Source organism: Parambassis ranga, chromosome 19, assembly GCF_900634625.1.
Source record: "Parambassis ranga chromosome 19, fParRan2.1, whole genome shotgun sequence".
Classification (NCBI taxonomy): Eukaryota; Metazoa; Chordata; class Actinopteri; family Ambassidae; genus Parambassis; species Parambassis ranga.
Window position 1 is genome coordinate 11963034 of NC_041039.1, and position 24597 is coordinate 11987630.

The following is a 24597-nucleotide window of genomic DNA, read 5'->3' on the forward strand; positions in this document are numbered from 1 at the left end:
CTATGGATTCAAACTCAGACTACACAGAACTGATCAACATGTTAAAGACATTTTTTGTCAAATATTTTTTTTATTTATCTTGCCAGTGCTCTACAAGGGTGCAATTTAAATAAATACCGTTTCCAAATTAATACAATTACTTCAACTTAAAGTTTTAAGATAAATAGATAATACATCAAATACATCATATTTAGTATCATTACACTTGTATACACAATGCATGGCTTTTTACAAAAAAAACAAAACCCAAAACTGCATGGCCTGTGTTGGACCACGCCATGACAACTTCATCAAATGGTTGTTATAACAATCAACATATAGGTCCAGCTGTACAATCATAAATTACTATACAATCCTCAATCTGGCCTCCAAATCTGATCCATTAATACTTTTACCATTTGGAAATGGAAAAATGTAAGTATAGTGAGTACACATGAGACCAATGGCTTCAGTGTAAGCTGCACTGGCATGACATGACTGGAGACCAAAGTGAGGACAGCAAGAGGATCGGATAAAGGAAATAAGGTGGAAACAGTTTGAGAGTGCAAAAATGTGAAGGGAGGAGGGAGGGGAGGAATAAAAAAAAAATCAAAAAAGTTTAGAAGAACATTTTGTAGCTTCTGCTGTAAGAAGCAGGGCAGAGAGTCCGAGCTTCTGCTCGTTCCGCTGCTCAAGGCAACCTGGTCATTGGCTGAAAGTCTCATTCACTCCGGTCCTCTTTAAGACGGAAGCGCCAGGAATCCAGTCGCAGACCTAATGATAAAAAAAAATGTTAATGACATTTTGAGCCTGAAAAAATAAATGATGTATTGAATGTGATGACAAGGGCCTACTCCATGTTGCTTTTCAGCTGATGCACAGTGCGTTTGTCGAGGTAGCGACAGAAGAGACTGAGCAGGTTGGAGGGCATGAGCAGCGGCTCCACCAGCGAACACTGCGACAGCTGTGCTGCCACCTGGAATACAGTGTCGATCCTGAAACAGCCAAAGAAACATGTCATAAAAACATCTCATAAAACTGGCACTTTATTGAACTTTACACTCAAAGTTCTCACCAGACTTCGAAGTCACCGATGCAGGGCTCCAGAGGAGCACCCGAGGACAGCAGCTTCTCTCCCTGTGACAGGAAGGCGTACAGCAACGACAGTCCGAACTACAAGGAAAACAAAACATGTGACACAACTTTCAAATCAGTAGTGCCAAATAGAAGAAAAAAAAGGCAGTAAACCTTGTTCTGACATGCCAGCGTGAGACACTCATACATTGAGAGAGACTCGGATGACGTCAGATCTTTGAGGAAACCAATGACCTGACTGAAGGAGAGGCTGCTTATGACGTTCCGGAGAGACTGGAAGAGCACCGGGAGTGCCTGAAAGATGAGCGATCAGCCAAAAGCCACATGAGGTGTTTGGTTGAGGGCAGAGAAACAAGGTTAAAAAAAACAGCCATACCTCGTCTGCGTCTCTGCTCATGATCGCAGGAAGGTTAGCGGTCACAATGCGCAGGATTTTCAGTGCAGAGTCATGTTTCAGGTAAGGGAGCAGACGTGCAAGTAGCTTTTTGCCTTTTGAGACCAGCAGGAAAGGAAGAAACTCCACTCCTGAATCTCTACGTTTAACAAAAAAAAAAAAAAAAAAAAGGTACATTTGACAGTAGGCTAACCTATGAGCAGTTAACTAACTTAATGAAAGCACTGACTCACAGGGGGTGGTGGTGTTGCAGCTGTGAGTAGATGTGCTCCACCTTCCTCTGGGTCTTCTCCATCAGCCTCTTTTCTTCTGCTTCAGACAGGACTGTGGTCTTCATCCTTGCCGTTTCCTCCACCTCCAAAAGAACTACAAACAACTACGGAGCAGACCGGATGTAAACATGTGTGTATCATGTATAAAACATGTCACATCAGTGAGCAGACACCTTCTCTATTTTGCTGAGGATCTCTAACCGCTGCTGTCTGGTGTCCTTTGGTTCCTGAAAAAAAAGAGTTTTAAAAAAAAAAACTCTGAAGGGTCAGCTGAGGGAAATGAATGTACTGCTGTGTTGAAGCACCCAGTCACCTCATGTGGACCCTGAGCTTGGACTGCATGGACAGCACTGATGGCACGGCGTGGAGAGTAACACGTGGAAACAGCAACTTGACCCAAAGAGCCTTCAATGTGCACCACTGAAACAAAAGAGACTTTACAGAAACACATGCACAGCCTCCCCTCTGATCTGGTGACATCTATTAAAGAGAAGCAAACCTGGTGTGTAGGAGTACGTTTTCGAGATGTAAGGTGTGGTGAGTTTGAGTGGCTCCCTCTTGCCCCGGATACCCAGCTCTTCCTCGGCCATCTTGGCTTCTATTCGCCGATAGTACTCCTTTGGCAGGAACATCAGCCATCAAACCCAGGGATGGATTATTTAGGTTCAAGTTATAAAGATGTGAGGGCAGAGCTTTTCTACCTGGTAGTAGTAGTCCTCCAGGAAAGGATTCTCACTTTGCAGTTGGATCATCTGAAGCCGTGTGATCCACTCCTTCTCCTTGGCCGTCATGAGATTACAGTAAGGATCCCAGCCGTCACACTTCCTGTGAAAAGTCAGACTTGTTTTGTACAAATAAGACTATTTGTTGACATTACAAGCTCAAATTTGCCATGCACCATATACCAACCGTTGGAAAATACGTTGTTTTTGACTCAGTAGTCGTTTATGTTGGGGATGGAGCTGCGTGACGGGACCGGGGTACCTGTATGTCAGAAAAAAGGGTTTACGATTGATTCAATTAATGATCCCACAGAATTAATTTTATCTTAGTGAATGCTGATTAGTCATCTTTTATTCCCAGAGGGAAGAACCTGTGCACCTCAACTGCTGCACTGGATTAGATGACGGGCTGTGAATCGGCGATGGCCTTGGCGAGTTGGCACCAAACCGTAGCTGCATCACTTTGGGATTCAGAGACTGAGGAGTGGAGGGGCAGGGCCGGTTCAAAGGAAATGCAAAGCCCCCTGTCTGCTACAGCACAAAATAAAACTGTGAGATGAGTCCAACAAATCTGTGTCAATGCATTTAGTGATGGTCGAACCTGATTGAAAGGCCGTCGTGGGGTCAGAGGTTGACGTGTGAACAAGGGGGATCCTGGAACTATGGGCGCTTGCATCTGCAACGGAGAAGTAAAACTGAAGCCAAGACTCTTAACTATTCCTATTTTTTCCCTTCAGGCAGACCATTGACTGAATTTATGCTAAGCTATGCTAACTCATTATCAACAGGGGGACCCGTCTGCTGTCGTCTGATGTGTCTTCAGTCATTGTTTACAGTTAGGCAGCTTGGGAGTTTCAAATGTATTTCTTAAAGTAGCTCTCCACCTGAGAGGGCCCTCGTGATCCAAACTGTCTCCTGGTGTAGGACCCTCTGGGATCCCCCCTCCTGTTCTCAAAGGGTGGGCCAGGATACTGCAAATCTGTGAAGTTGGAATTCAGGTGCTGACCTCTGCCTCTGTGACCAATCACACAAACTATAGCACTGTCCTACGAAACATACAGTCAAATAACACATTAAATAAACATGTTATTGATTAAAGTACTGTCGTACATGTGGGGTGTTCCTCACCTGCAGTATTGATCCTGTGCCTCTTCTGGTCTTTCTGTAAGAGGGCATCATTCTCTGGGGATGAAAACAAACATTAGCAGGACAAAATGTGGTCAAAATGTCTCACTTTAAAGTCGACTCTTACATCATCGAAGATATTATGGTACATGGCACTCCCACAGTCCACTATGGCACTGTCAAGACTCTGAAAAAACCAAAACAAAGACACAAAATAAGAGACCAGCTGTGGCGAAAGAATCCAATTACAGAGTATTCGTTTCTGTCACCTTGAGGCTCGGTCGTCCTGCCACTGTCCTCATCACAGCAGGGTCTTCGAAAATCTGGCCCCTGCCCAGTCCTCTACCTCTGCCACGCCAGTGTGGATACTGCGGCCTCTGTCTGGGAGGGGAGGGCCTGCAGTGGGGGGACTGAGGTTTAGGATCTGGTTGCGGCGGCACCGTTAACGGGGGCGGCTCTTCAAACTGAAGGCTACTGGAGCTGGGGTCACCTGTGGTCTCGTGTGCATCCAGATCTACGACACAGAGGAGGTACATCAAACATATGCACATGTCTGTGAAAAATCTCGTTCATTCCAGGTCATGTCCAAGAGGTTAAACATCAAAGCAATAGATGGGTTGTTAGCCGACCATTAACCACTTTAGTCATGTGAGTTTTACTAGATGTCCTAAAACGTAAAACAGAGTTCTATTTTGAAGCTACAGTTAGCTTAGCACAAAGAGGGAAAGTTTTCCCCCTCAGTACAGCTCATCACAGGCCTGCTCGGGAAAATAATAAATTCACATATACACACCCATTCCAAATGTCTCCTCATTGTGGACGTTTATCTCTTCATCTTCATCGGCCATGGCCTGCAGAAGCCCACAGTCCATGCTGGTTTCTTCCTCTCCATCACTCCACTCACCTCCATTCTCAGGCCACTGAGGCTCACACACCTTCTCTGCCTCCTGGAAGGAAACAATGCATACATACAGCTGAGATCACATGAACAACTATAATCACATCAGTACATCACACATTGAAACAGCAGGTGCTGACTTACCTGTTGCTGTTCTGATTCACTCATTGTGTGTGTCTGTATTTTTTTTTCTCCTCTCTTGAAACCAACGAGTCGTGGTGACTTTCCTCGCAGGGTTACCTGCTTTTCTCTGGTCAGACTGAGAGTGACGCTCATTAACTTTTAAATCAACTCACCTGTGCGTTGCACGTGGGCGCGCACGTCCTCTGTCCTCGCGCACTCCCTGTCCCTGCCGCGCTGCTTGTTCCAGGTGAGTGAACACTGACACCTAGTGGCCAAATACAACACTGCTTCCACAGTAAGCGGCTTCATTTTATGTTTTGAAGGAATTATTTTTCCAGCTGTTCACTTTTTTATTTATTATTTTGCAGAAACTGAAAATGTTTAATTCATCCACAAAACTGTGCAGCAGGTGTGTGTGTGTTCACCTTTGTTTTATTCTTTGTATTTGTGAATGAATAATGCAAAGTATCTGACTTTAAACATACAATACTTTTGTTTGGTACATGTAAAATATATATATATAACAGTCAGCATATAATATATAAATGTGATTGCGGTGACACGGATACTTCTTGCAATAAAAAAAGCAAATATATTAAAGGGGATTTACTTGCACTTGCAAGTACAAGTCCTTAATTGAAACAATCAATTTGTTCGGTTTCTTTGGCAAAAGAAGTCAATTTTAAATATTCAATTTGAATCAATACAGTACGTAAAAGATTTACATACATTTGGCATCATTTTGTGTCTGTCTAACTAATGCTAGAGTTCTATTTCATACTGTCAGTCCAATAATAAACAGAAAGGAGTTGGAGGACTCTTCCTCTAAGAGACCAGCTCCATATAAAAAACAAACAGTTGCACATTCACACAGCTTCTTCATGACTTTCAGGACGAGTGGTTGGGTTCATCCAAATAGTTTGATGAAGCAGGGGTGGCAGTAAGGTTTGTTCTCCTGCTCCTTGAAGCAGCCTTTGCTCAGAGGCTTCAGGCAGAAGTGGCACACAAGGTGATGTGGGTGGAATTTGGCCCCCATGGCGGTGACGCAGCGGCCCAGGATTGGCTGCTGACAGGCCTGACACACGCTGCCTCGTGACTGGTGGTAGTGGGCCTCGCAGAGCGGCTTCCCCTCGTGTTCAAAGAAGCTGCCGTTGACAAAGGGGCTGTAGCACTCCTGGAAACATGACGAGAGGGAGAATGCAGTGAGATTCAACCCTGACTCATCCTACTGTAATTAGAAGGTTTCATGTGAAATGACAACTTTCCCATGACGTAACTCCAGCTCTTTTTTTCATACAGCTGCATTAACTTCCTCACCGAGGCTTCCCTGTACAACCACAATCATCTGTTGGTCACTAAGACAAACATTGTTCACTACTCATATGTTCCATGAGCCCTTTGAAGTTTTGTTGGGTTTTTACAAAATACTGAGGTCATACATTCAAAAGAACACAGCTGGCCACCGTAATTTTCAGTATATATATATATATATATATAAATCATTAAAACATTAACCATTTTACCACACTCAAAGCCAGCAACTCCCTTTTGGTTGCTCACCTGTACTTACTCCCTGTTATTCTATGTCATTATTCATTCTCTTAAAAATCTTTGTCAATGCAATACAGCAGCCCCACAGCTTCAGGTCCTCCCTGCTGCCCCCAACTGGTGGATCTTATCCTTCCAGTGAGTCCTGATCAACCCATGTGTCATCGTAGTGTTCTCTGCAGTGTCTGTGACCATGCATCTACCTGAATTGTAGCACTACTACACCAAGCATCACACACTCACCCTGCATACAAAGCATTGTGGGTGCCACAGAGAGTTCAGAGCTGAGATGTAGTTTTCCAGAATGGGCTGGCTGCAGCCTTGACAGCGTGAAGCAAACAGCGTCAAGAAGCACTGCTGGCAGTACTGCTGGCCGTCACGGTCATGGAAACCTGCAGGAGTTATCATTCATAGTTTAACAGTCCTTTAGACAAACATCAGATTAACTGCATACTGTCCAAAGTGTTGAAAACAGTCTGAGCACTTCCAGTGTGACTCTCATTAGTGGTATTTTAAACTTCAGTCTCTGAACTGCTTCAAATTTGGTCAGTTTCATGCCAGGAAAATACAAAGATTCAGTGTTTTCATCCCAAATTCCTGGCAGCTTTACAAAACTGCAAAGATTCTTATTTTGAAAACTATAAAAATGTCACATTTAATCAGGTCATATGGCAGAAAAAAACACTACTAAACAAATTCGTTACTGTAATACTACAAATTAATCTACCCTTTAATTAACATAATTTTTATGAAGTGTGACTTTACTGCGGTTTAATGTTAACAGCTGCACGCTGTAGCCAGACAGGATGCAGCAGTGCCGCCCATTACCTTCCTCTCCGAAGGCGCGGCTGCACTTAACGCAGCAGAAACACTCTGGGTGCCAGTTCTTGTCGAGAGCGGTGACCATTTTCTACACAAAAAGAAGAAGAATGAAACATTTTGCGGCAGGTTGTTTGGAGTCTGTTCATGTTACAACAAGCTTTATGTAGCTGCATCTCACATTTAGGATAGGTTTGTTGCAGTGTGCACAGTGAGGGGAGAAGAGGGTGAAGTAGTCCGACTCGCAGTACGGCCGCCCGTCCTTCTCAAAGAAATTGCGGCTGCCCAACTCCGTCTCACACTCTGTGCACACAAAGTGCTCCGGGTGCCACACCTTTCCCAGAGCTGTCACCACCTGCATCGATGCCAAGAAGTGCAGAATCACAAGAAGACTACAGCCTTATGTGCACAATAGAAATTTTAAAACCTCACCTGTCCTACTACTGGCTTCTGACAGGCTGAACAGTTTCCCTTGGACGATGTTTGGACTCCTTGTCGGCTCAGGTCCGATTGAAGGAGCCCCAGCATGCTGTCCAATGAGCCTCCAGATGAGGGCTGTGCTGCTGTGGTAGGCTGTGGAGGTGGTGTAACCACAGGAGCTACAGGTGCAGGCGGCTGAGAGAAGACACAGAGACATGTGTCTGCAATGATTGTCGAACTAAAGTCATACTGTTAGCCTTTCTTGGATTCACCTCCTCTGCTCACATGCTTACTGACTCACTGCAAAGAGCAACCTGATTATATACTACACACACCATATCTAGATCTATAACTATCTGAAGCTATTTTTGAAGTTTCCACCAAGACTAATTTTCATCCACGAGCCATGTCTGGTGACTGATTTGTACCAGGAGGTATGTGATGTGGCCACACAGAGTAGTCATTATGAATGTCTTCATGAATCCACCATGAATCAGTGAGAGCTGTGTTACAGTGTGGAACAGATGAGGGTGAATCGTTGGTAATAAGCTGACAGGTTAGGACTAATAAACTCTCTCTTACTGTGCTTTGGACTCTGAAGTCAGATAGAGAAGCCATCAGTTTGTCCAGTTCCAGTGTGGCTGATGTTGCTGAAGGCTTCGCAGAGCTGGAATACAAAAATATAAAATCAAACAATGTATGAAACAAACCTGCAAGTGCCATTGATAGATTTGGTACCTTGTTGCGGCCTTATCCTTGATTTTTTCCCTTTCGTCTTTCTTAGAGGACGGAAACTGAGCCAGAATCTCATCTATTAACAAACAAAAAATAAAATAAGAAGAAATTCACATCAGAGTGAGACTGATTATAAACACACACTGACCTGTGATGTTAAACTGGGTGGCATTGAGCTCCTGTAGCAGATGGTCCAGTTCACTCAGACCTCCACCCAGCAGTGAGGAGGAGGAGAAAGCTGGAGGAGGATCTGCTGTGCGGGGAGAGCGTGGTTTACACACTGTGCTGGAAGGGAGATGAGACAGTGTCCAAAATTAACAAAGACATAAAACATACTCCTGCTAATGTGGATTTTTTTGTGGTCACAGTAAACTTCACTCCCTTCAAATATGAGTTGTGGGAGGAAAATCCTGTCAAATGACCGAACTAAAACAATTAAAGACTGTGGCTACCTGCCACTGGGTCCAAAAGGTCACTGCAATAACCCCTCAAAGTCAGCCATGACTCCGTACTGAGCTGGAGAGCAGCCAGAACGGTCAGCTAACACATCTGCAGGACTGTTGGCTTCTGCTTGGAACTGACAGCTGCTTTGGACAAACAGCTCAAGTCGCCTCAGCTCATCGCTGTCACCTCTGTGAGACTGGTTACAGGTCATGCATTTGAATCCCTCAAGTGATCCGTCACATTAGGCCTGTCTGATGATGGGTTACCCAGATTATTTAGTGAAAGAAAAATTGGAGGACGTTACCTGTATAATTTGTCTGGGTTGGAGTTTTGTGACGACTTCATCGCAGCAGAAACTGTCTAGAAAATCAATCATGAGGACAATCAAAAAAGGCTACACAAAAACAGCAAGAACCACAGTAATCAAAGTGAAAAAAAATGATGTGAGATAAGTCACCTGTTGTGGAGTGTAGGCGGGTGGTGGAGGCCTGGCCTGGGTTGAATCCTGGCTAGCAGGATCAACATTTTGAGGGGGGTCGGAGGTGAGCAGGACGGGACACCGAGGTAGAGGAGAGCTGGTGTTCTCCAGATCAGCAAGGAGGGCATCTGAAAGGAAAAGAGCTTTGATAGACGTTTGGCTCCCATGACGTGTCTCGACTTTTTTTTTTAATTATGAATGTCTTGTAAAAGTTTGTTGACGAAGCATTAAATGGAAAAAAATGGATGTTAAGCACATGCTGGATGACGGACAGAACATGCACGACATGACACAGGAGACGGGATGAAACGTAGAAACACATGCAGAGGCAGCTACGTACCAAACACAACAATACGGGGGCTGAGAGGGTAGTTAGGTGGCTCAGGCACTCCTATAAGGAGAGACAGACAGCCTGTGTGACCAATACAGCAGCAGCAGCAAATCAGCCCAACACGCAAGACACCACATGGAGGACAACAAGCGTCCTCAGACACTAATCAGCCGGAGGACAGGACAGGAGATAATCCACTGACAGTGAAGTTATTTAGACACACATATATTTCTGCATTCATATAAATGACATGCCAGTAAGAAAAGGAAGCGGAGGAGGAAGAGTGTTTGGAAACTGTTATCTAAATCCACTCCAGCACCCACGCATACGCTCACTCACACAGAAGCCATCCAGAGACTGAACTCTGCAGCTGTATGACATCATTTAGTGCTGACAAGTCGCTGTATGTGTGACTGAAGGCCGCAGCCGAGCGTTTGAGAGGAAAAAGGAGTCATTACAAATTCCAAATAGTAGAACAGAGGCTCCTGTTTTGGATGCATCACAACAGCACACGAGACCACGAGACACAAGACTTTCATTTTACTACCAAGGTTATCAGTAACCCCTTTAGGGGACACGGATACGTAATTTACCCGACAAAGACAGAAAACTCATTTTATACAGCGCTTAATACGCTTTTAGAGTTTTCAAGCGTAAATTCTCCCCGAATCTCTCCCATATAGTCTGCTAATAAGTTTCTTGAAGCTCAGAGTGGCGGCCGCCATGTTGGAAGTGACTTGTGATGTCCCTTGTGATGCTTTGTCAGAACAATGGGTGACAGCAGCCATAACATTAATTATGTATAACTGTAATCCATAAATAGTCTTTAAACTGTGGTCATATTTAAAAAAAAAAAAACATGTTTTTTTACTAAGCTGTGAACTGACTCCCTTTTAAAGCCAGCCTCAAGTGGCCATATAAGGAACTGCAGTTTTCAGCATCAGCCTGATTTTTGAAACCCTGAAACAGCAGTTTGGTCTCTTCTGTACCAGCAGCACTGCCAGAGGACATGATGAGAAATGGTCTGCTCAGGCCACTGGAGCTGGCCCCGCTGACTGAGTATTTATCCAACCAGTCCTGATTCTCGAGTTCACTTAGCTTTTGTTTTTAATAGCACACAGAGAAGTACTGAATCATTGGTACAATGGTGGACTTACTTTGTCTGTTTAAAAACTGAGAGCAAAGTCCAATCATGAGCGTCACCATCAGCTTAACCACATTTATTTGAACGTTGATGGGCTCCTGCTTCACTTACACTGGTGAGGTTCTGTATTCAACATCTGCATCGGTCAGGTACGTGACACCATCTAAACATAACCAGCCTCCTTCACCCCTGGAGTCATCTCTGTCCCAGATGATTCACACTTCTGGTACGACCATGTGGTGAGAACTGTGTGCATATACTACTCACCCTCCTCTCTGCTGTCTCTTTTACACACACACACTCTTTCTCTCTCTCTCTCTTCCAGACTAACTGCACATATAAGGAGCTGAACTTCTCTCAATGGGAATTATGACCATATTTAGAGCTGCCTGCCATCTTGTTTGTCTTGGCCTGTGTAACAAGTGGTCTCTCCTGAAAGCCTTCACCAGATCCATTACAAAAACTTACAACATTGTTGAACAACAGCGTAAACCTCAAGTCTCAAACATGGCCTCTGCCTGACTGAAGTTACCCAGTAACACGGGTCTTCCCGCCTGCAATCCAATCCAGATGTTCCCAGATGTGCTCAGGCTACATCCTGCCATTCCTCCTTGTGTTGCCCTGAAAAGCTGAACAAATGTCTGACTTCTGCAGATTTTAGGCGGAAAAAAGTTCCAGAGAAAGAAAATGGCCAGGTTTTTTTTTCATTGAACTCTGTGGCTTTGACAAATAGCAGCATTGCCCTGGGCTATTCCAGGGCCTCTCCGGCACAGCTATTCTCAAACACAAAGCTTCTCATAATGTTGCTTAAAGAGGGGGAAATAGTTAGAAATAGATGCTCCCTGATGATGGCCATCTTTGATGTTTTTAAAACAGGAGAAACTCTGTGTCTCTCTTTACATCCCTGGGTTGTTAATGTCGATGGATAGGCGGGCCTGCTGAGGATCCATCTAAATCTAATTTACAGAGAATCTATTCAATTTGCATGAAAAAAAACCTCAATGGTGGTCACACAGATGTGGAATAATGCACACAATCTTTCTGAAAGATGCACCAGAAAATATAAAAATGAGGAAAAACCTTCTTCACAGAGAAGTTGTCACAGTTTAAGAGGATTTTACTCTGTTATGTATTTTCTTTAAAATGTCATAGAGTCCCTGTTTAGCTTCATACATGTCAGTGTGTGTCTGCCAGAACCAACAGAGACCGTATTTCCTCTGTTTGGACGCACCACCCCTTCCCAGAGATCCCTTAAAGATATCTCAACATGTACGAAGAGGAGCAGCGCTACTCACCCAAATCCTCCATGATGTGACCTCAGCCGACTGGTTTCCTCTTCAGCATGAATAAAGGGTGATGGTTGTGTTTCAAAGCTGGACAGTCTCGGCGCTATTGTCTGCGTCGGTGCTGAATAACTTCTTGGACACCGTTATCCGCCAAGAGAAGAGGAGGAGGAGGAGGAGGAAGAGGAGGAGGAGGAGGAGGGCGTCCCGTTTCTTTTTTCTTTTCCTCCCAGACTCTCTTCCTGTGTAATGCCTACCAGGACCTCAGACCGGAGAAGGCGCAGTTGAATAAATGTGGTTACAAACCCGCATTCCCCGGACACGAGACGTCATCGTGGACATTCCTAGGCCTTATTTGGGATACAAAATTAGGACTGCACGCGCCGACGCTGTGACCATTACGCACGTATAGAGACAAACTGTGTGTGTGTGTGTGTGTCCCTGCACTGGGACGGACACACACGTCGTTTTAATGGAGAATATTTTCTTTTCTTTTAAAATGTCCACATCCATGTCCCATTCAGTCTTATAACAGAATGTTTACATTTTCTGACCTAAGATGTGTTTTGTTTAAATTTAGCTTTATTTTAATTGATTCAACAAATCTGTTTTTAAAAAAACATAAAACTTCCTTTTGGCATCAATTAATATTTTTTTACCAATTGCTATCAGGAAGGAGAATTTTCGCCCACTTAATGCAAAAATAGCTACTTCCAGTCAGCATGAACAGAAGAGACATCAGCCCACAAAATCAATAGAAATATGAGGATGTGATTGACTGAAGTGAATCCATACTTTTCTGTTGTACCTCAAGTTTCAACCAAATACAGCACACACAGCAAAACACAAGATGGCTGCGTGATATAACCTACACTCTGCATCCATTTCAAAATGCTGAATAAAACACAGTTTAAATAGAAAAACGCACCATGTGTACACAATACTATGTGTGTAAAAATATCATATAGGGCCAGACTATGCGATGATAAGTTGATGCTAACTGTTTTGATCTTAGCAGTGATGCTGGTCCTTTTTATGGTAATCTGGAAGACTAAATACCATTTAGTGTTACTGTTTATCCACATGTGTCCTCTCCTATAAACTATGTGCAGCAGAAAGGATGTTAGCACGGCCAAATTTATAAACAGAATATATAGACAAAACTAATTTTTAATAATAATAATAATAATAAAAACTTAACCAAGAGAAAAAAAAGCAAAAACTTTTAATTACGCAAGCTCAGTTACAGGCTATGTTTGTGTAACTAGAGCAAGGTGCCACATTAATGTTGGTGACGTGATGTTTAACACATGAAAATGCTCCTCCCCCCCCCCGTGTTTACTATACTGTATGTCACAGACTGACCAAAAAAAATCTCTCTGCTGTCCAAGAGGTACCTGCCTTTGGTCTCAGTGCATGAAAAACAACAAAGGGGCTAACAAGAAGACACACGGACGAAAATGAAAACAAAAAAATGAACAACTATAATAAAGACTGGTATGAAATCAGATTAGAAATGTACAACAGAACAGGAAAACAACAAGGAGACATATCTGTGGTGGGTACAATCGGTCTTACTGTTTCTGTGGAGAAAAAAAAAAAGCCTTTTGTTTTGAATTTGTTCATGCAGTTTGCCAATTCAGACACTGCACTCTTACCCATGCATTGTTACTTCAAGAGCACTGTGACACACAACTATGCCTTCACCTTTTCCAAAATAATAATGATAATAATTATAACAACTCATACACACACAATTGTTCTTTCCAAACCAACGTCTTCACTCAAACATTAGAGCCAAATGGTGCAAAGAGCAAATTCAAGAAGCAGAACCGCATGTGATGTGGAAATCAGTTTTAAAACATAATGTGAGAAGTAAACTGGGAGGGGAGTGCTAACATAATAGCATGAAGGTGGATAGGATTGGTTACCTATAATGTCCCCATCCATCAACTAAAATTATATTACATATCCTCCACCCCGCTACTTCTTCACTGAAGTTATTCCACACACACCCACTTCATTCCTTCCCTCCATTGCTCGGTTTCCTCTCTCTGCTATCACTGCACTGCCTGTTCATTAGCTGTGCTACCAGAGTCCTGAGGCTTCATCACATCAGGGAGTTCTGGGGGGCTGGAGAAGGCCTCGATGTGCAGCTGCTCAAACATCTCATCTGGAGGGAAGAGGAGACAGATGGACAGACATGAGCTCCACCATGACAACATTGTTTAATGTGGCTACATACTTCTTTTGTCAATAAAGTTTCTCAAGTGAACATTTATTGTGGATATGCATCCACTCAAACTGTTGCTCAAGTACAATAAGGGCATGCGTGAAAGTAAAACACTTAACCCTAAGGTTGGTTAATTCAATTTTTTTTATTATTTGTATTGGTCGTAAGGTTGTGGTAGCCTGTCTGTTCAGAGACCAGGGTGTATTAATAGTTTTTGTCACAATTACCAAGTTTAAGGATTTTGAGTATTGCTGAGCGACTGACACAAAGTGTAAATATCTTTTATCAGTCATTCCTGGCAAGGCAAGAAAAAGGTGAAAAGAAGCAGGACAGGAAATACATGTTGAACAGAAAAAGCTCTTAACACAGGTAAACACTATATCTCCAATCCCAGCATGCAAATCGCATGAAAGAACATACCATTTATACGGAAGGCCAGACCAACTGTAGCTGGAGCCTGAGGTCTGGCAGTCTGGTTGGTGAATCCACAGTCACCCAGAGTTTTGCTGTCCTCTAGCAACTGGTCGTCCTGTAGAACAAGAGTTGAAATTGTTTGTCTACGTGAATCTGACAGATAATATGCTAATTTAAATGTATTTTCACTCACTTTGTAGAGTCTCTGGTCTTCAGGTGGTTTTTTAAGTATTCCTTCAACAATGCGCTTCAGCTCATAAACAGTGGTGGACTCCTTGGCATCCGTGAAGATTGTGGTCTTGTGACGCCGAATCATTAAGAACACGTCCTTAAAGACAAGTGGCCACACCGTTTTATGTCAAACACAATGCCAATGACACGTTTCAAACACGTCAATGAAAACTTTTCATCACTTTTACAAAATGCTACATTAAGATTAGGACATAATCAAATGGGACACTTCGTTATGTGGTAAAGGTAGCTAATAACCAGGTTATATAACAAAACATCTCAGCCGGCCATCCATTCCTTTAATATTGTACTATTAGCCCATTTAGCAAAATAACCTGAACTGAAAACGGACTCTCTTGATAGCAGGCATGTTTTATGGACTTCAAGACTATTACGTTCTTTAAATCGTATAGATATTAATTTACGCTACTGACATTTCATTGATTCATAAACTAGCAGTGTTACACAGACGTAACTCTGAACTATCGCCAAATTAGCCCCGAGACCTCGATCAAAATTAGGCCGAACAGATAAATTAACGGACACCGAGGCCTGAAAATGACCTATTTATAATAAACTATTATGACTAGTAAACCTGTGTTAGAATGCGGGCCAACGCCGTTTCACTTCCAGTGTAAACCAAGCTAAGCTAAACTACCTCGGTAGCTTTGCCTCCCGTTATAGATAGGAAGGTAGCGCTAGAAACTTAGCGTTAGCTCGCTAGCCAACGCTAAGTGAAATGAGCATTTCGATAACCGCCTGAATTGTTGGCCGTCAAAAACGTTAATACATCTGAACGGAAAACGGAACAATATTTTCGCATTTGTGTCTACGCATTACAATCCCAAACCATAAGTGTTTTCTTTAATTAAAGTTACCATTTCAAGTGGTCAGCTAGCTAGCCTGTCACGCCAGCCTTATGTTGTGCAGCAGAACCCCAGACTGCACCGCTTGCGGATGTTGCGCAATGTAGCTCCGTAGCTCCGTATTCACAGACGCAGGTGCGCAGCGCCGCGTACACAGTTCAGAATTTGGCGCGAGGTGGTTATATGCTCCAAGAGTGCTCGCGCAGGTTTGGACACAGCAGCAGCAGCGACTGTTAAAACGTATTATTTGGAAACCTGTCGCTAAGAGTGGACTATGGTATGTTTACATTTTTTGTACTTCAATTAATACTCAGCTGTCAGCTGTAGTGAGTTATTTCGTTGTAAATTAGCTAGCTTGCTACGTCATGTTGTTGTGTTTGTTGTTGGTCCGCCCGTGGTTAGCAAAAGTTTGTTTGGGTGTTAGCACAACATGCTATATCACAACAGACACTGGCGTCAGTCTTTAAAGTAACAGGAATACATGTTACGACCTAAGACTGACGCTGACAAACTGTTAGATTGTTGATATCGATAATGTACGTCACATCCAGCAGGTCTGCCGACAACCCCAGTGCCTGTGCAGACAAGGAAGGCCTGCTGTTTTGCAAATTAGTTTGTCATACATAGATGAAAGGGACTGTATTGAAACCGATACCACACAAAAGATCTACAACCTGTCAGACGAGATCTTCAGATGTTAGAGCTTTTTGATTGTTGCGAGTTGGAGAGAAAATGGCAGGCATATATAACGTACCTCGCGTCACAGTACAGCTGTTTTTGCTTTGTGCAAACACATCAGATTAAACTGTAAAAGTGGCATTGATATATTATTAATTGTCTAATGTGTTCCAGCTTGCTGTCTACATGGAAAAGAACTGAAAAGGCCCCAACACTATGTCCACCACAGTGGAGACTACAGTATCCAGGATGCCTCTCCCACTTCCCACCCACTTCTCCCATGCAGAGCGCTCCTTCTCCCTCAAAAAGCGCCACCTCCCAGTTTCCTCATCATCAACATCCAACTCATCCTACTCTTCCCCAGATCGACTCTCACATTCTCTGCCCCCACGGCCACCCTCAAAGGGATGCCCCACTCTAAGCAGGGTGTTCCACCAGCATTCATCCCCATGGACACCCCTATCTCATTCCCTTAGTATGTCTCCCCCACCAAGTAATGTTTATGATCCCAGCAAGCAAGAGACCTATTTTAGTCAGTGTTTTACTAATTTGGGCCTCCTGGGAAGAGGGTCATTTGGAGAGGTCTACAAGGTAAGACAAATATGACAGTGGTATAGCACACTTTCAGCATTAGATGCTACTTTACATAGAGGAAACTAGAAATTCTGCATTGTCAGTACATTGTGTATTCTCTCTAGGTGCAAAGCAACAACGACGGTCGCCAGTATGCAGTCAAGCGCTCTGCTCAACGCTTTAGGGGTAACAGTGAGAGAAACCGGAGTGTGAGAGAAGCCAGGAACCATGAGTGCCTGTGTCCTCACCCTCACATTGTGGATTTTGTGGCAGCCTGGGAGGAGTGTGGCAGGCTGTATATTCAGACAGAGTTGTGTAGCACCAGTTTGCTCCAGCACTCTGAGAACCAGCCTCCTGGGCCAGGTATATCCAAAAAAGACAACAAAATCTATTGAAATTACATATCACTGTAGTATTTTTAAAAATCTGTTCTGTGCTTGAATCCAGATGAGCCTGCAGCATGGGGGTACTTGTGCGACCTGCTTTCGGCCCTGCAACACTTGCACTCTCAGGGTTTTATGCATCTGGACATCAAGCCTGCGAATGTCCTCATCACAGACTCTGGCCGTCTGAAGCTGGGGGACTTTGGTCTGCTCCTTAAATTCAGAGATGCGAGTGCAACTGAGGTGAAAGAAAAAGAGGATGTCCAGGAGGGAGATCCTAGATATATGGCTCCTGAGCTACTCCGTGGAGATTATGGACCTGCTGCAGATGTTTTCAGGTATCCATACCATAAAATGCAATTCTATATTACACCAGTTATAGATCTCAATTAAACTCGTGTCTAATTACTGTTAATCATTTTGTTTTAGTCTGGGTGTTTCTATTCTGGAGCTTGCCTGTAATGTTGAGGTTCCAAATGGTGGCCAGGGATGGCAGCAGCTCAGACAGGGCAGACTTCCCTCAGAGTTAACCAACGGTAAGATCAGATGTCCTTTAAGCTCTATTAGTTTGATTGCTGCTAGGCAATCAAACTTTTGTTCTTCATCCTCTTTCTTCTATCTTCTTTCTTATTCTTCCGTACGTTTTTTGGCGCAGCGTATCTTCAGCAAACATTGACCGATTTCAGCCATTCAACTATCAAAATGTTCATCTCACAGAGGACATTCCGGCTCAACTTCAAGTTTTTTTTTTCAAAAAATTATAGTTTTTCAAATATTAAGCAATTTCTGTCATTTTTTACATGGGAGTCTATAAGAGCCCTTCAACGAGGGTCATCTGCCAAATGTAGCTCCTCCTCCATAGTCTTAAAACGCTCATTAGATGCTGCTCTATCAAACTTCAGAATTTCTGAATTCTCAATTCTGAGTCGTTTCCACGCGCCAGGCCCTCAAAGTTGGAGTGGTTTTTGAGGTCTCCTCTGCTGTTACCATGGTGACAGGCTGACACGCAGAGGCATACAAAGATCTGAATTGCTCTGATTCCCCAGCAATTCAGCGCAATCAAAGCAATGCTTCAGCTGCAGCAATCAAACTTGCATTTTCTTCAGGAAATGCCCTTTTCTAGTCTTTATTTATGATTGTACTCTCCCCATCTGTGTTTGCAGGCCTGTCTACCGAGCTGCAGACAGTGCTACAGATGATGCTGGTACCAGAACCCTCTGAAAGGCCAACAGTCTCTGAACTTCTCGACCTCCCCTCTGTCAGGAAACATAGGTGGAAAAGACACATTCATCTTAAGGCCATTGAGACCATGCTTAAACTGGCCTCTCTGTGCCAGGTAATGATTCCAAAAAAACACAAAATACACATGTAATGCAGACTGAAGTTTTATACATTTCTGTCTTTTTTTACTTTTACAGTTTGTGGCGTACTTTGGGTATAGAATATTCTCCTACTTTCACTTGTCCCTCTTACCCCGTTGGACCAAGCCGGTTCCCTCTACACCTCCTAAGGACAGCTGGGACAGAGATCTAACCCTGCCCCTCAATGTCCTGCACACGGACTCAGGGAGCCCAGAGGATGATGATGTGTTTATGCAACCTACAGGCCCAGATCTTTCCCCCACTTTCTCACACGGGTAGGGAATCATTGCATTGATAGGTGGATGTTCTTGTCAACCCAGTTTTACATGGTCTTTAATCTGCGTGGAACAATAATAATTTCTTAGCTTGATGGGTATATAACAAGTACAGCTGCTTTTTCCGTTGCTAAAGGTAAACCTGTTAGGGAGTACAGATTTATTGGCTGTGACTCTGTGTCTGATATTGCTTTTCCCTTTCTTTTAATTAGTTTTTTCTTTTTGTGTTTCTCTCCTCTACAGAATCAAATCCAGACTCTGTGTGGAAAGCACGTCCACTCCTCTCCCAGGTTCTGCCCTCACACCTACTCAATCAAATCTGGGTGACTGGTCCTCCTCTAATTTGCCTCAGACCCCCTCTAGCATCCATTCATATGGTTCCAGCCTCACAGTAACACCCAGCGCGAGCCCTCTATGTGCAAAGCTTTCTTTTTCATCCACAAATTCTTCACAGCGACATGGTCGCAGCTGGGTTACAATAGAGGAGGCGTTACCTCGAGCCAGCTTTGAACCAAAGAACCTGCTCAGTCTGTTCGAAGACACAACCACGGAGGAGCAGCCATGAGTGCACAACTGCCATTTAACACTTAAGGACAGTGTATTATTCTCTTAAAAAATGTCAGGTGAATAAAACCTAATGTGTGAGTGGGTGAGTTTACTATTCAGTTTGTATGAACTGCCATTTTGAAAAGGTGTTTTATTCATATTTGAAAAGGAATTAATGTAGGGAAGAGGGTTGCGTGTGTAAACAGACCTTAAAGCACCTTTTATGTTTGTGTAAATACAATTCATTGCTGAAATGTCAACTCGTGATTTATTGTTAAATAAGTTATCTGTCGCCTATTGTACTCATTGTAATTATACTTAAGAGTTACAAAAGAAAGTAAACAGAAATCTGAGCTTGTGTCGAGTGTGTGACTAGCACTGACTGACTGAAAACAGACCTTATTTCCTCAGAATCAGACTGGAGGTGATAAAAACAGATGTCATAAAAACCTGCAAACATTCTTCATTCTTAAAGAAATCAGCTGGCTGACCACTAGATGGCAGCAGCGCACACCGCACCGCCTGCAATACCGGGGTTATGCTGAGTTTTGCATGCATCCCCGTCGCGGGAACGCGCATTTTATGCATTTTATAATATTATTATAATTATATCGCCCCCTCCCCCCTGCTTGTGTTGTCCTGGGATAAAATGATGTTTACCACAGTATAATGTAGTCTGTCCGTGTTCACGATAAATACGAAGAATAATAGTGCCTGTCCGTAAAATACACGGAAGTGTTTGCTGTGTGCGCGTTCCCGCGACGGGGGATGATTTTTTCGCAGGCTTGCAAAACTCGGCATAACACTGGAGGACGCCGTACGACGTTAGTCATGCGCACAACCGTCGTTTGCTAGGATAATTGTTTTTTTATATGCATCATTTTACCGTCAGGGATAAAGACAGAGAAAAGACACCTGTTGTGCCTCCTTACGTTTTACCTAAATGAGCGAGTGAGCTTGACAGTGGTTAGCTGCATATAGAGCTGAGCAGTATAAATCTGCTTTGTTCCTGCCAGAATATCATAAGATAAGTCCGACATACAACAAAGACTGCGCAGTTCAAGGTATGATGTTTCCTTTGTCGATCCGTTGTTAAAGAAATCCGCTAGTTTTATGTCTGCTCTGTATGCTCATACTACTGTAACACTGGCAGAACACATGCTGCATCTGGTTTATAAGCATCAAGGCCTCTTTGTTTTTTTGTTTTTTTTTAGGTCTTAAAGATGTTAAAGGTTGATCGTCTGAATGTCCGAGTGGAGAAGCTGCTGTCTAAAGCAGTGCTGGAGGTTCTGGATGTGGTGAGAGAAACTGTGTCAGAGTATCAGGAGAAAATAGCCAGAACCCAGAGAGAGAACCAGAGTCTGAAAAGGAGGCTGCAGGAGCTCCAAGAGAAGATTAACATAGAAAGCAAAGGTGGGGCAGTGCAGCTGCATGTGACCTCTGCATGATGTGTGTTCAAATAGAAAAAGTGTTAAAATTATAAATTGTGTTTTGTCTGTTTACTGTCTTGTGCTGCAGATTTAGTGCCACAAACTCCCCCTGCATCAGAGCCGGCTGAGGTAGAAATACAAAAGATAGAAGAGGTGGAAGAAGACATTAAACCCATCCCTGCTGAAAAGGACACTGATCAATTCAAAGACCTTGAAGTATCCATCACATCTGTAGGTACACCCTGTGTCTCCATTAAAGGTGCAACAGGAACAAGAGTTGATAATGCACCAATTTTAAACAATGTAGATCCCATTGATTCTGAAAATGACCAGAAAATGAAATCAGAGCCTGATGATGATGGCTTCCATTTTGTCAATTATTTTTATAACAGTACGTCTTCAAACAGACCTAACCTAGAACCTTCTCAGTCCAGTTCAGGACTCCACAGTGAGCCAGGGGACGTTTTCAGTTTGCATCCTCGGGCCATCGAAGTCCCCTATTTTACAACACACAAGGACTCATATCGAGTTGTGCGTGAACAACAAGGTAGGAAAGAGGACTGCTCTGAGTCCGGCTCTGCAGCACTCCAGAAGACTGTCAGAAAACAATACAGCTGCTCTCTCTGCGATCGAACATTCACGCACGCCAGCATCTTTAAAAAACACAGCAGGGTGCACACAGGGGAGAAGCCGTACTGCTGCTCTGTGTGTGGAAAGAGCTTCAGTCAGTCAGGCTACCTGACAGTGCATCTGCGCTACCACACGGGGGAGAAGCCGTTTAGCTGCCGTTATTGTGGTAAAAGTTTTTGTCATTCCAGTAACATGAAGCAGCATGAGAAAACTCACCGGGGAGGCTTCTGATGCACCTGCACAAGCTGTGTTTGAAAGGACAGACACCTAAAAGGGTTTCTGACCTATAAGCATAGAGGTAACTGAATGTGTTTAGTCTTTCTTATTCTGAAGTTAAAAGGAGCTTATTGTAGGTGAATGTAAAAAGAAATGTCCTTTAAAATAAAAAATAAACATGAGAAGAAATGGATTCCTGCTTTTGCTGCTTGTTTGCTAGATTTGTTGGTACTGATTAAAGTGAGGAATTAAAGGGTTTCTTTTAGATTGGTAATAGGAGACACATACCAAAAACAAACAGGGATTAGAAGAAGCTTTTACATGTTATTCTAGCCAATCAGATACCTTCTTGTGGCTAATCTTTTTGGAAATGTTATTAACACAGAATTTCGACTAAGAGTTTATTAAAAAAATAGAAAAGGGCATTTCCTGATGAAAAAGCAAGTTTGATTGCTGCAGCTGAAGCATTGCTTTGAATGCAGATGTGAAGGATTGCGCTGAATTGCTGGAGAATCAGAGCAATTCAGAGCTTTGTATGCCTCTATGTGTCAGCCTGTCACCATGGTAACAGCAGAGGAGACCTCAAAAACCACCCTAACTTTGAGAGCCTGGCGTGCGGAAACGATCCGGAATTAGAAAATTCTGAATACAAGTTTGATAGAGCAGCATCTAATGAGCGTTTTAAGACTAAAATGGAGTCTGTAGCTTGAAATTTGTAGGAGGAGATATATTTGGCAAATTACACCGAAATTGCTTAATATTTGAAACACTATAATTTTTTGAAAAAAAACTTGAAGTTGACCCGGAATGTCCTCCGTGAGATGAACATTTTGATAGTTGAATGGCTGAAATCGGTCAATGTATGCTGAAGATATGCTGCACCAAATAAGAAGAAGAAGAAAGAGGGTGAATAACAAGAGTTTGATTGCCTAGCAACGGCAATCAAACTAAATAGAAATTGTGTCCTAAAAACCTGCTGAAATATAACTATTGCACAATTTTCAAAGAAAAGACCAAAATGACCACTAGCTGGCAGCAGCGCAGCATGCGCTATGTTATTGGACGTTTAAAAACCCGGAAGTAGACGTTGTTTGTTGCTCATGCGCACAACTAATATGTTTAGGATAATTGTTTGATATATTTAAACACTCGTTGTCGCCAGGAAGAAGCTTATAAAAAGATAAGCAACTGAAACCTGGGTTTGCCTTTTCTTAATTATTCCCTAAAATGAGTGGGTGTGTATGCTGCATCGTTGTGAATATTGTAAATAATGCGTTGTTCCAGCTTTAATATCTGTTGATAATCACGGATACATCACAGACTGCGCCTATTTCACGGAATTGTATCAGATTCAAGGTATGGGGGTTCCTTAGTGTGTTCATTCTTTAAGACAAGTACAATTTTCTCTGTTTACCTGTGTAAAGAAGAAGGTTTATGAGTGTTTTTGTACTTATTTACAGCCTTGTATCACTCATATTGTATAAATGTCTTATAGCCAGCATAGTTATGTCTGTATGGGTCAGTGAATGTCATAATACTGGCAGAAAAAAAACATGCTGCAAGTAGAAAGGTAATATAACAGCCACTTATTATCTTTTTAGGTCTTAAAGATGTCAAAGGTTGATCGTTTGAATGCCCGAGTGGAGAAGCTGCTCTCTAAAGCAGTGCTGGAGGTTCTGGATGTGGTGAGAGAAACTGTGTCAGAGTATCAGGAGAAAATAGCCAGAACCCAGAGAGAGAACCAGAGTCTGAAAAGGAGGCTGCAGGAGCTCCAAGAGAAGATGAACATAGAAAGCAAAGGTGGGGCGGTGCAGCTGCATGTGACCTCTGCATGATGTGTTTTCAAATAGAAAAAGTGTTAAATTATAAATTGTGTTTTGTCTGTTTACTGTCTTGTGCTGCAGATTTAGTGCCACAAATTTCCCCTGCATCGGCTGAGGTAGAATTTCAACAGATAGAAGAGGTGGAAGAAGACATTAAAATCATCAATGCTGATAAGGACACTGATCAATTCAAAGACCTTGAAGTATCCATCACATCTGTAGGTACACCCTGTGTCTCCATTAAAGGTGCAACAGGAACAAGAGTTGATAATGCACCAATTTTAAACAATGTAGATCCCATTGATTCGGAAAATGACCAGAAAATGAAATCAGAGCCTGGAACAGGCTTCCATTTTGTCAATTATTTTTATAACAGTACGTCTTCAAACAGATTTAACTTAGAACCTTCTCAGTCCAGTTCCGGACTCCACAGTGAGCCAGGGGACGTCTTCAGTTTGCGCCCGCGGGCCAAAAAAGACCCCTGTTGTCCCACACACAAGTCATATGGCATTCGGTCTGAACAACAACACACAACTCAACAAGACAGGAAAGAGGACTGTTCCGGCTCTGCAGCACTTCAGAAGACTGTTAGAAAACAATACAGCTGCTCTCTCTGCGATCGAACGTTCACGCATGCCGGCAACTTTAAAAAACACAGCAGGGTGCACACAGGGGAGAAGCCGTACTGCTGCTCTGTGTGTGGAAAGTGCTTCAGTCAGTCAGGCTACCTGACAGTGCATCTGCGCTACCACACGGGGGAGAAGCCATTTAGCTGCAGTTATTGTGGTAAAAGTTTTTGTCATTCCAGTAACATGAAGCAGCATGAGCAAACTCACCGGGGAGGCTTCTGATGCACTGTGTGCATCTAAGCCGTTTTTTAAAGGATGGACACTTTCTGAACCATAAGCTAAGGGGACCTAAAGGCATTCTGTGTTTTTCATTCTGTAGTTCAAATGACTTTATTGTAGCTGTTGTATGATGACTGTTGGTCAGATTTGTTGTACTGTTTGAAATGAGTCTTTGATTTATATATTTTTTTATCAGTGTGGATAGTATAAATTGAGAACATGTGAACTAGAGCAAGATAATGGTATGTTCACTTTTTTAGGAGGATGCCACAATCTGCTG

At 43.0% G+C, this 24597-nt stretch overlaps 6 protein-coding genes across 8 annotated transcripts; 3 read left to right on the plus strand and 3 right to left on the minus strand.

The window, feature by feature from the left end:
- Positions 1 to 327: 327 nt before the first annotated feature.
- patl2 (PAT1 homolog 2) lies at positions 328 to 4745 on the minus strand. 2 transcript variants are annotated; one of them, XM_028431552.1, is made up of 19 exons: positions 4630 to 4745; positions 4381 to 4534; positions 3857 to 4101; positions 3715 to 3774; positions 3591 to 3644; positions 3347 to 3508; positions 3064 to 3138; positions 2842 to 2990; positions 2650 to 2724; positions 2442 to 2565; positions 2240 to 2357; positions 2054 to 2160; positions 1914 to 1967; positions 1702 to 1844; positions 1451 to 1607; positions 1228 to 1368; positions 1055 to 1152; positions 834 to 974; positions 328 to 753 (listed from the first exon to the last, which is right to left on the minus strand). In XM_028431552.1, exons 1-19 carry the CDS (start codon positions 4651 to 4653, stop codon positions 720 to 722), a joined length of 2115 nt encoding a protein of 704 aa, XP_028287353.1. In that variant the 5' UTR covers positions 4654 to 4745; the 3' UTR covers positions 328 to 719. The 2 variants fall into 2 exon arrangements, with proteins under 2 accessions (XP_028287353.1, XP_028287352.1); XM_028431551.1 differs by having other exon boundaries at positions 2842 to 2993.
- A 283-nt stretch (positions 4746 to 5028) lies between these two features.
- On the minus strand, positions 5029 to 12099 carry LOC114452636 (transforming growth factor beta-1-induced transcript 1 protein-like). 2 transcript variants are annotated; one of them, XM_028432061.1, is made up of 12 exons: positions 11823 to 12099; positions 9393 to 9443; positions 9032 to 9180; positions 8879 to 8934; positions 8279 to 8415; positions 8134 to 8206; positions 7978 to 8062; positions 7408 to 7590; positions 7157 to 7330; positions 6985 to 7066; positions 6400 to 6548; positions 5029 to 5782 (listed from the first exon to the last, which is right to left on the minus strand). In XM_028432061.1, the coding sequence occupies exons 1-12, from the start codon at positions 11833 to 11835 to the stop codon at positions 5516 to 5518; spliced, it is 1419 nt and encodes a 472-aa protein (XP_028287862.1). In that variant the 5' UTR covers positions 11836 to 12099; the 3' UTR covers positions 5029 to 5515. The 2 variants fall into 2 exon arrangements, with proteins under 2 accessions (XP_028287862.1, XP_028287863.1); XM_028432062.1 differs by lacking the exon at positions 9393 to 9443 and having other exon boundaries at positions 5035 to 5782; positions 11823 to 12094.
- Positions 12100 to 13019: 920 nt separating this feature from the next.
- On the minus strand, positions 13020 to 15674 carry LOC114452611 (elongin-B-like). The gene is made up of 4 exons (XM_028432001.1): positions 15567 to 15674; positions 14651 to 14785; positions 14464 to 14572; positions 13020 to 13983 (listed from the first exon to the last, which is right to left on the minus strand). The coding sequence occupies exons 1-4, from the start codon at positions 15567 to 15569 to the stop codon at positions 13871 to 13873; spliced, it is 360 nt and encodes a 119-aa protein (XP_028287802.1). The 5' UTR covers positions 15570 to 15674; the 3' UTR covers positions 13020 to 13870.
- Positions 15675 to 15694: 20 nt separating this feature from the next.
- Positions 15695 to 19625, plus strand: pkmyt1 (protein kinase, membrane associated tyrosine/threonine 1). Its single transcript, XM_028432002.1, has 8 exons — positions 15695 to 15831; positions 16407 to 16823; positions 16931 to 17168; positions 17253 to 17526; positions 17618 to 17724; positions 18352 to 18524; positions 18607 to 18824; positions 19068 to 19625. Exons 2-8 carry the CDS (start codon positions 16449 to 16451, stop codon positions 19387 to 19389), a joined length of 1707 nt encoding a protein of 568 aa, XP_028287803.1. The 5' UTR covers positions 15695 to 15831; positions 16407 to 16448; the 3' UTR covers positions 19390 to 19625.
- Positions 19626 to 20189: 564 nt separating this feature from the next.
- LOC114452622 (zinc finger protein 26-like) lies at positions 20190 to 21780 on the plus strand. The gene is made up of 3 exons (XM_028432041.1): positions 20190 to 20434; positions 20585 to 20783; positions 20889 to 21780. The coding sequence occupies exons 2-3, from the start codon at positions 20594 to 20596 to the stop codon at positions 21659 to 21661; spliced, it is 963 nt and encodes a 320-aa protein (XP_028287842.1). The 5' UTR covers positions 20190 to 20434; positions 20585 to 20593; the 3' UTR covers positions 21662 to 21780.
- A 1002-nt stretch (positions 21781 to 22782) lies between these two features.
- LOC114452624 (zinc finger protein 239-like) lies at positions 22783 to 24381 on the plus strand. The gene is made up of 3 exons (XM_028432042.1): positions 22783 to 23002; positions 23248 to 23446; positions 23551 to 24381. The coding sequence occupies exons 2-3, from the start codon at positions 23257 to 23259 to the stop codon at positions 24318 to 24320; spliced, it is 960 nt and encodes a 319-aa protein (XP_028287843.1). The 5' UTR covers positions 22783 to 23002; positions 23248 to 23256; the 3' UTR covers positions 24321 to 24381.
- The last annotated feature ends 216 nt before the right edge of the window (positions 24382 to 24597 follow it).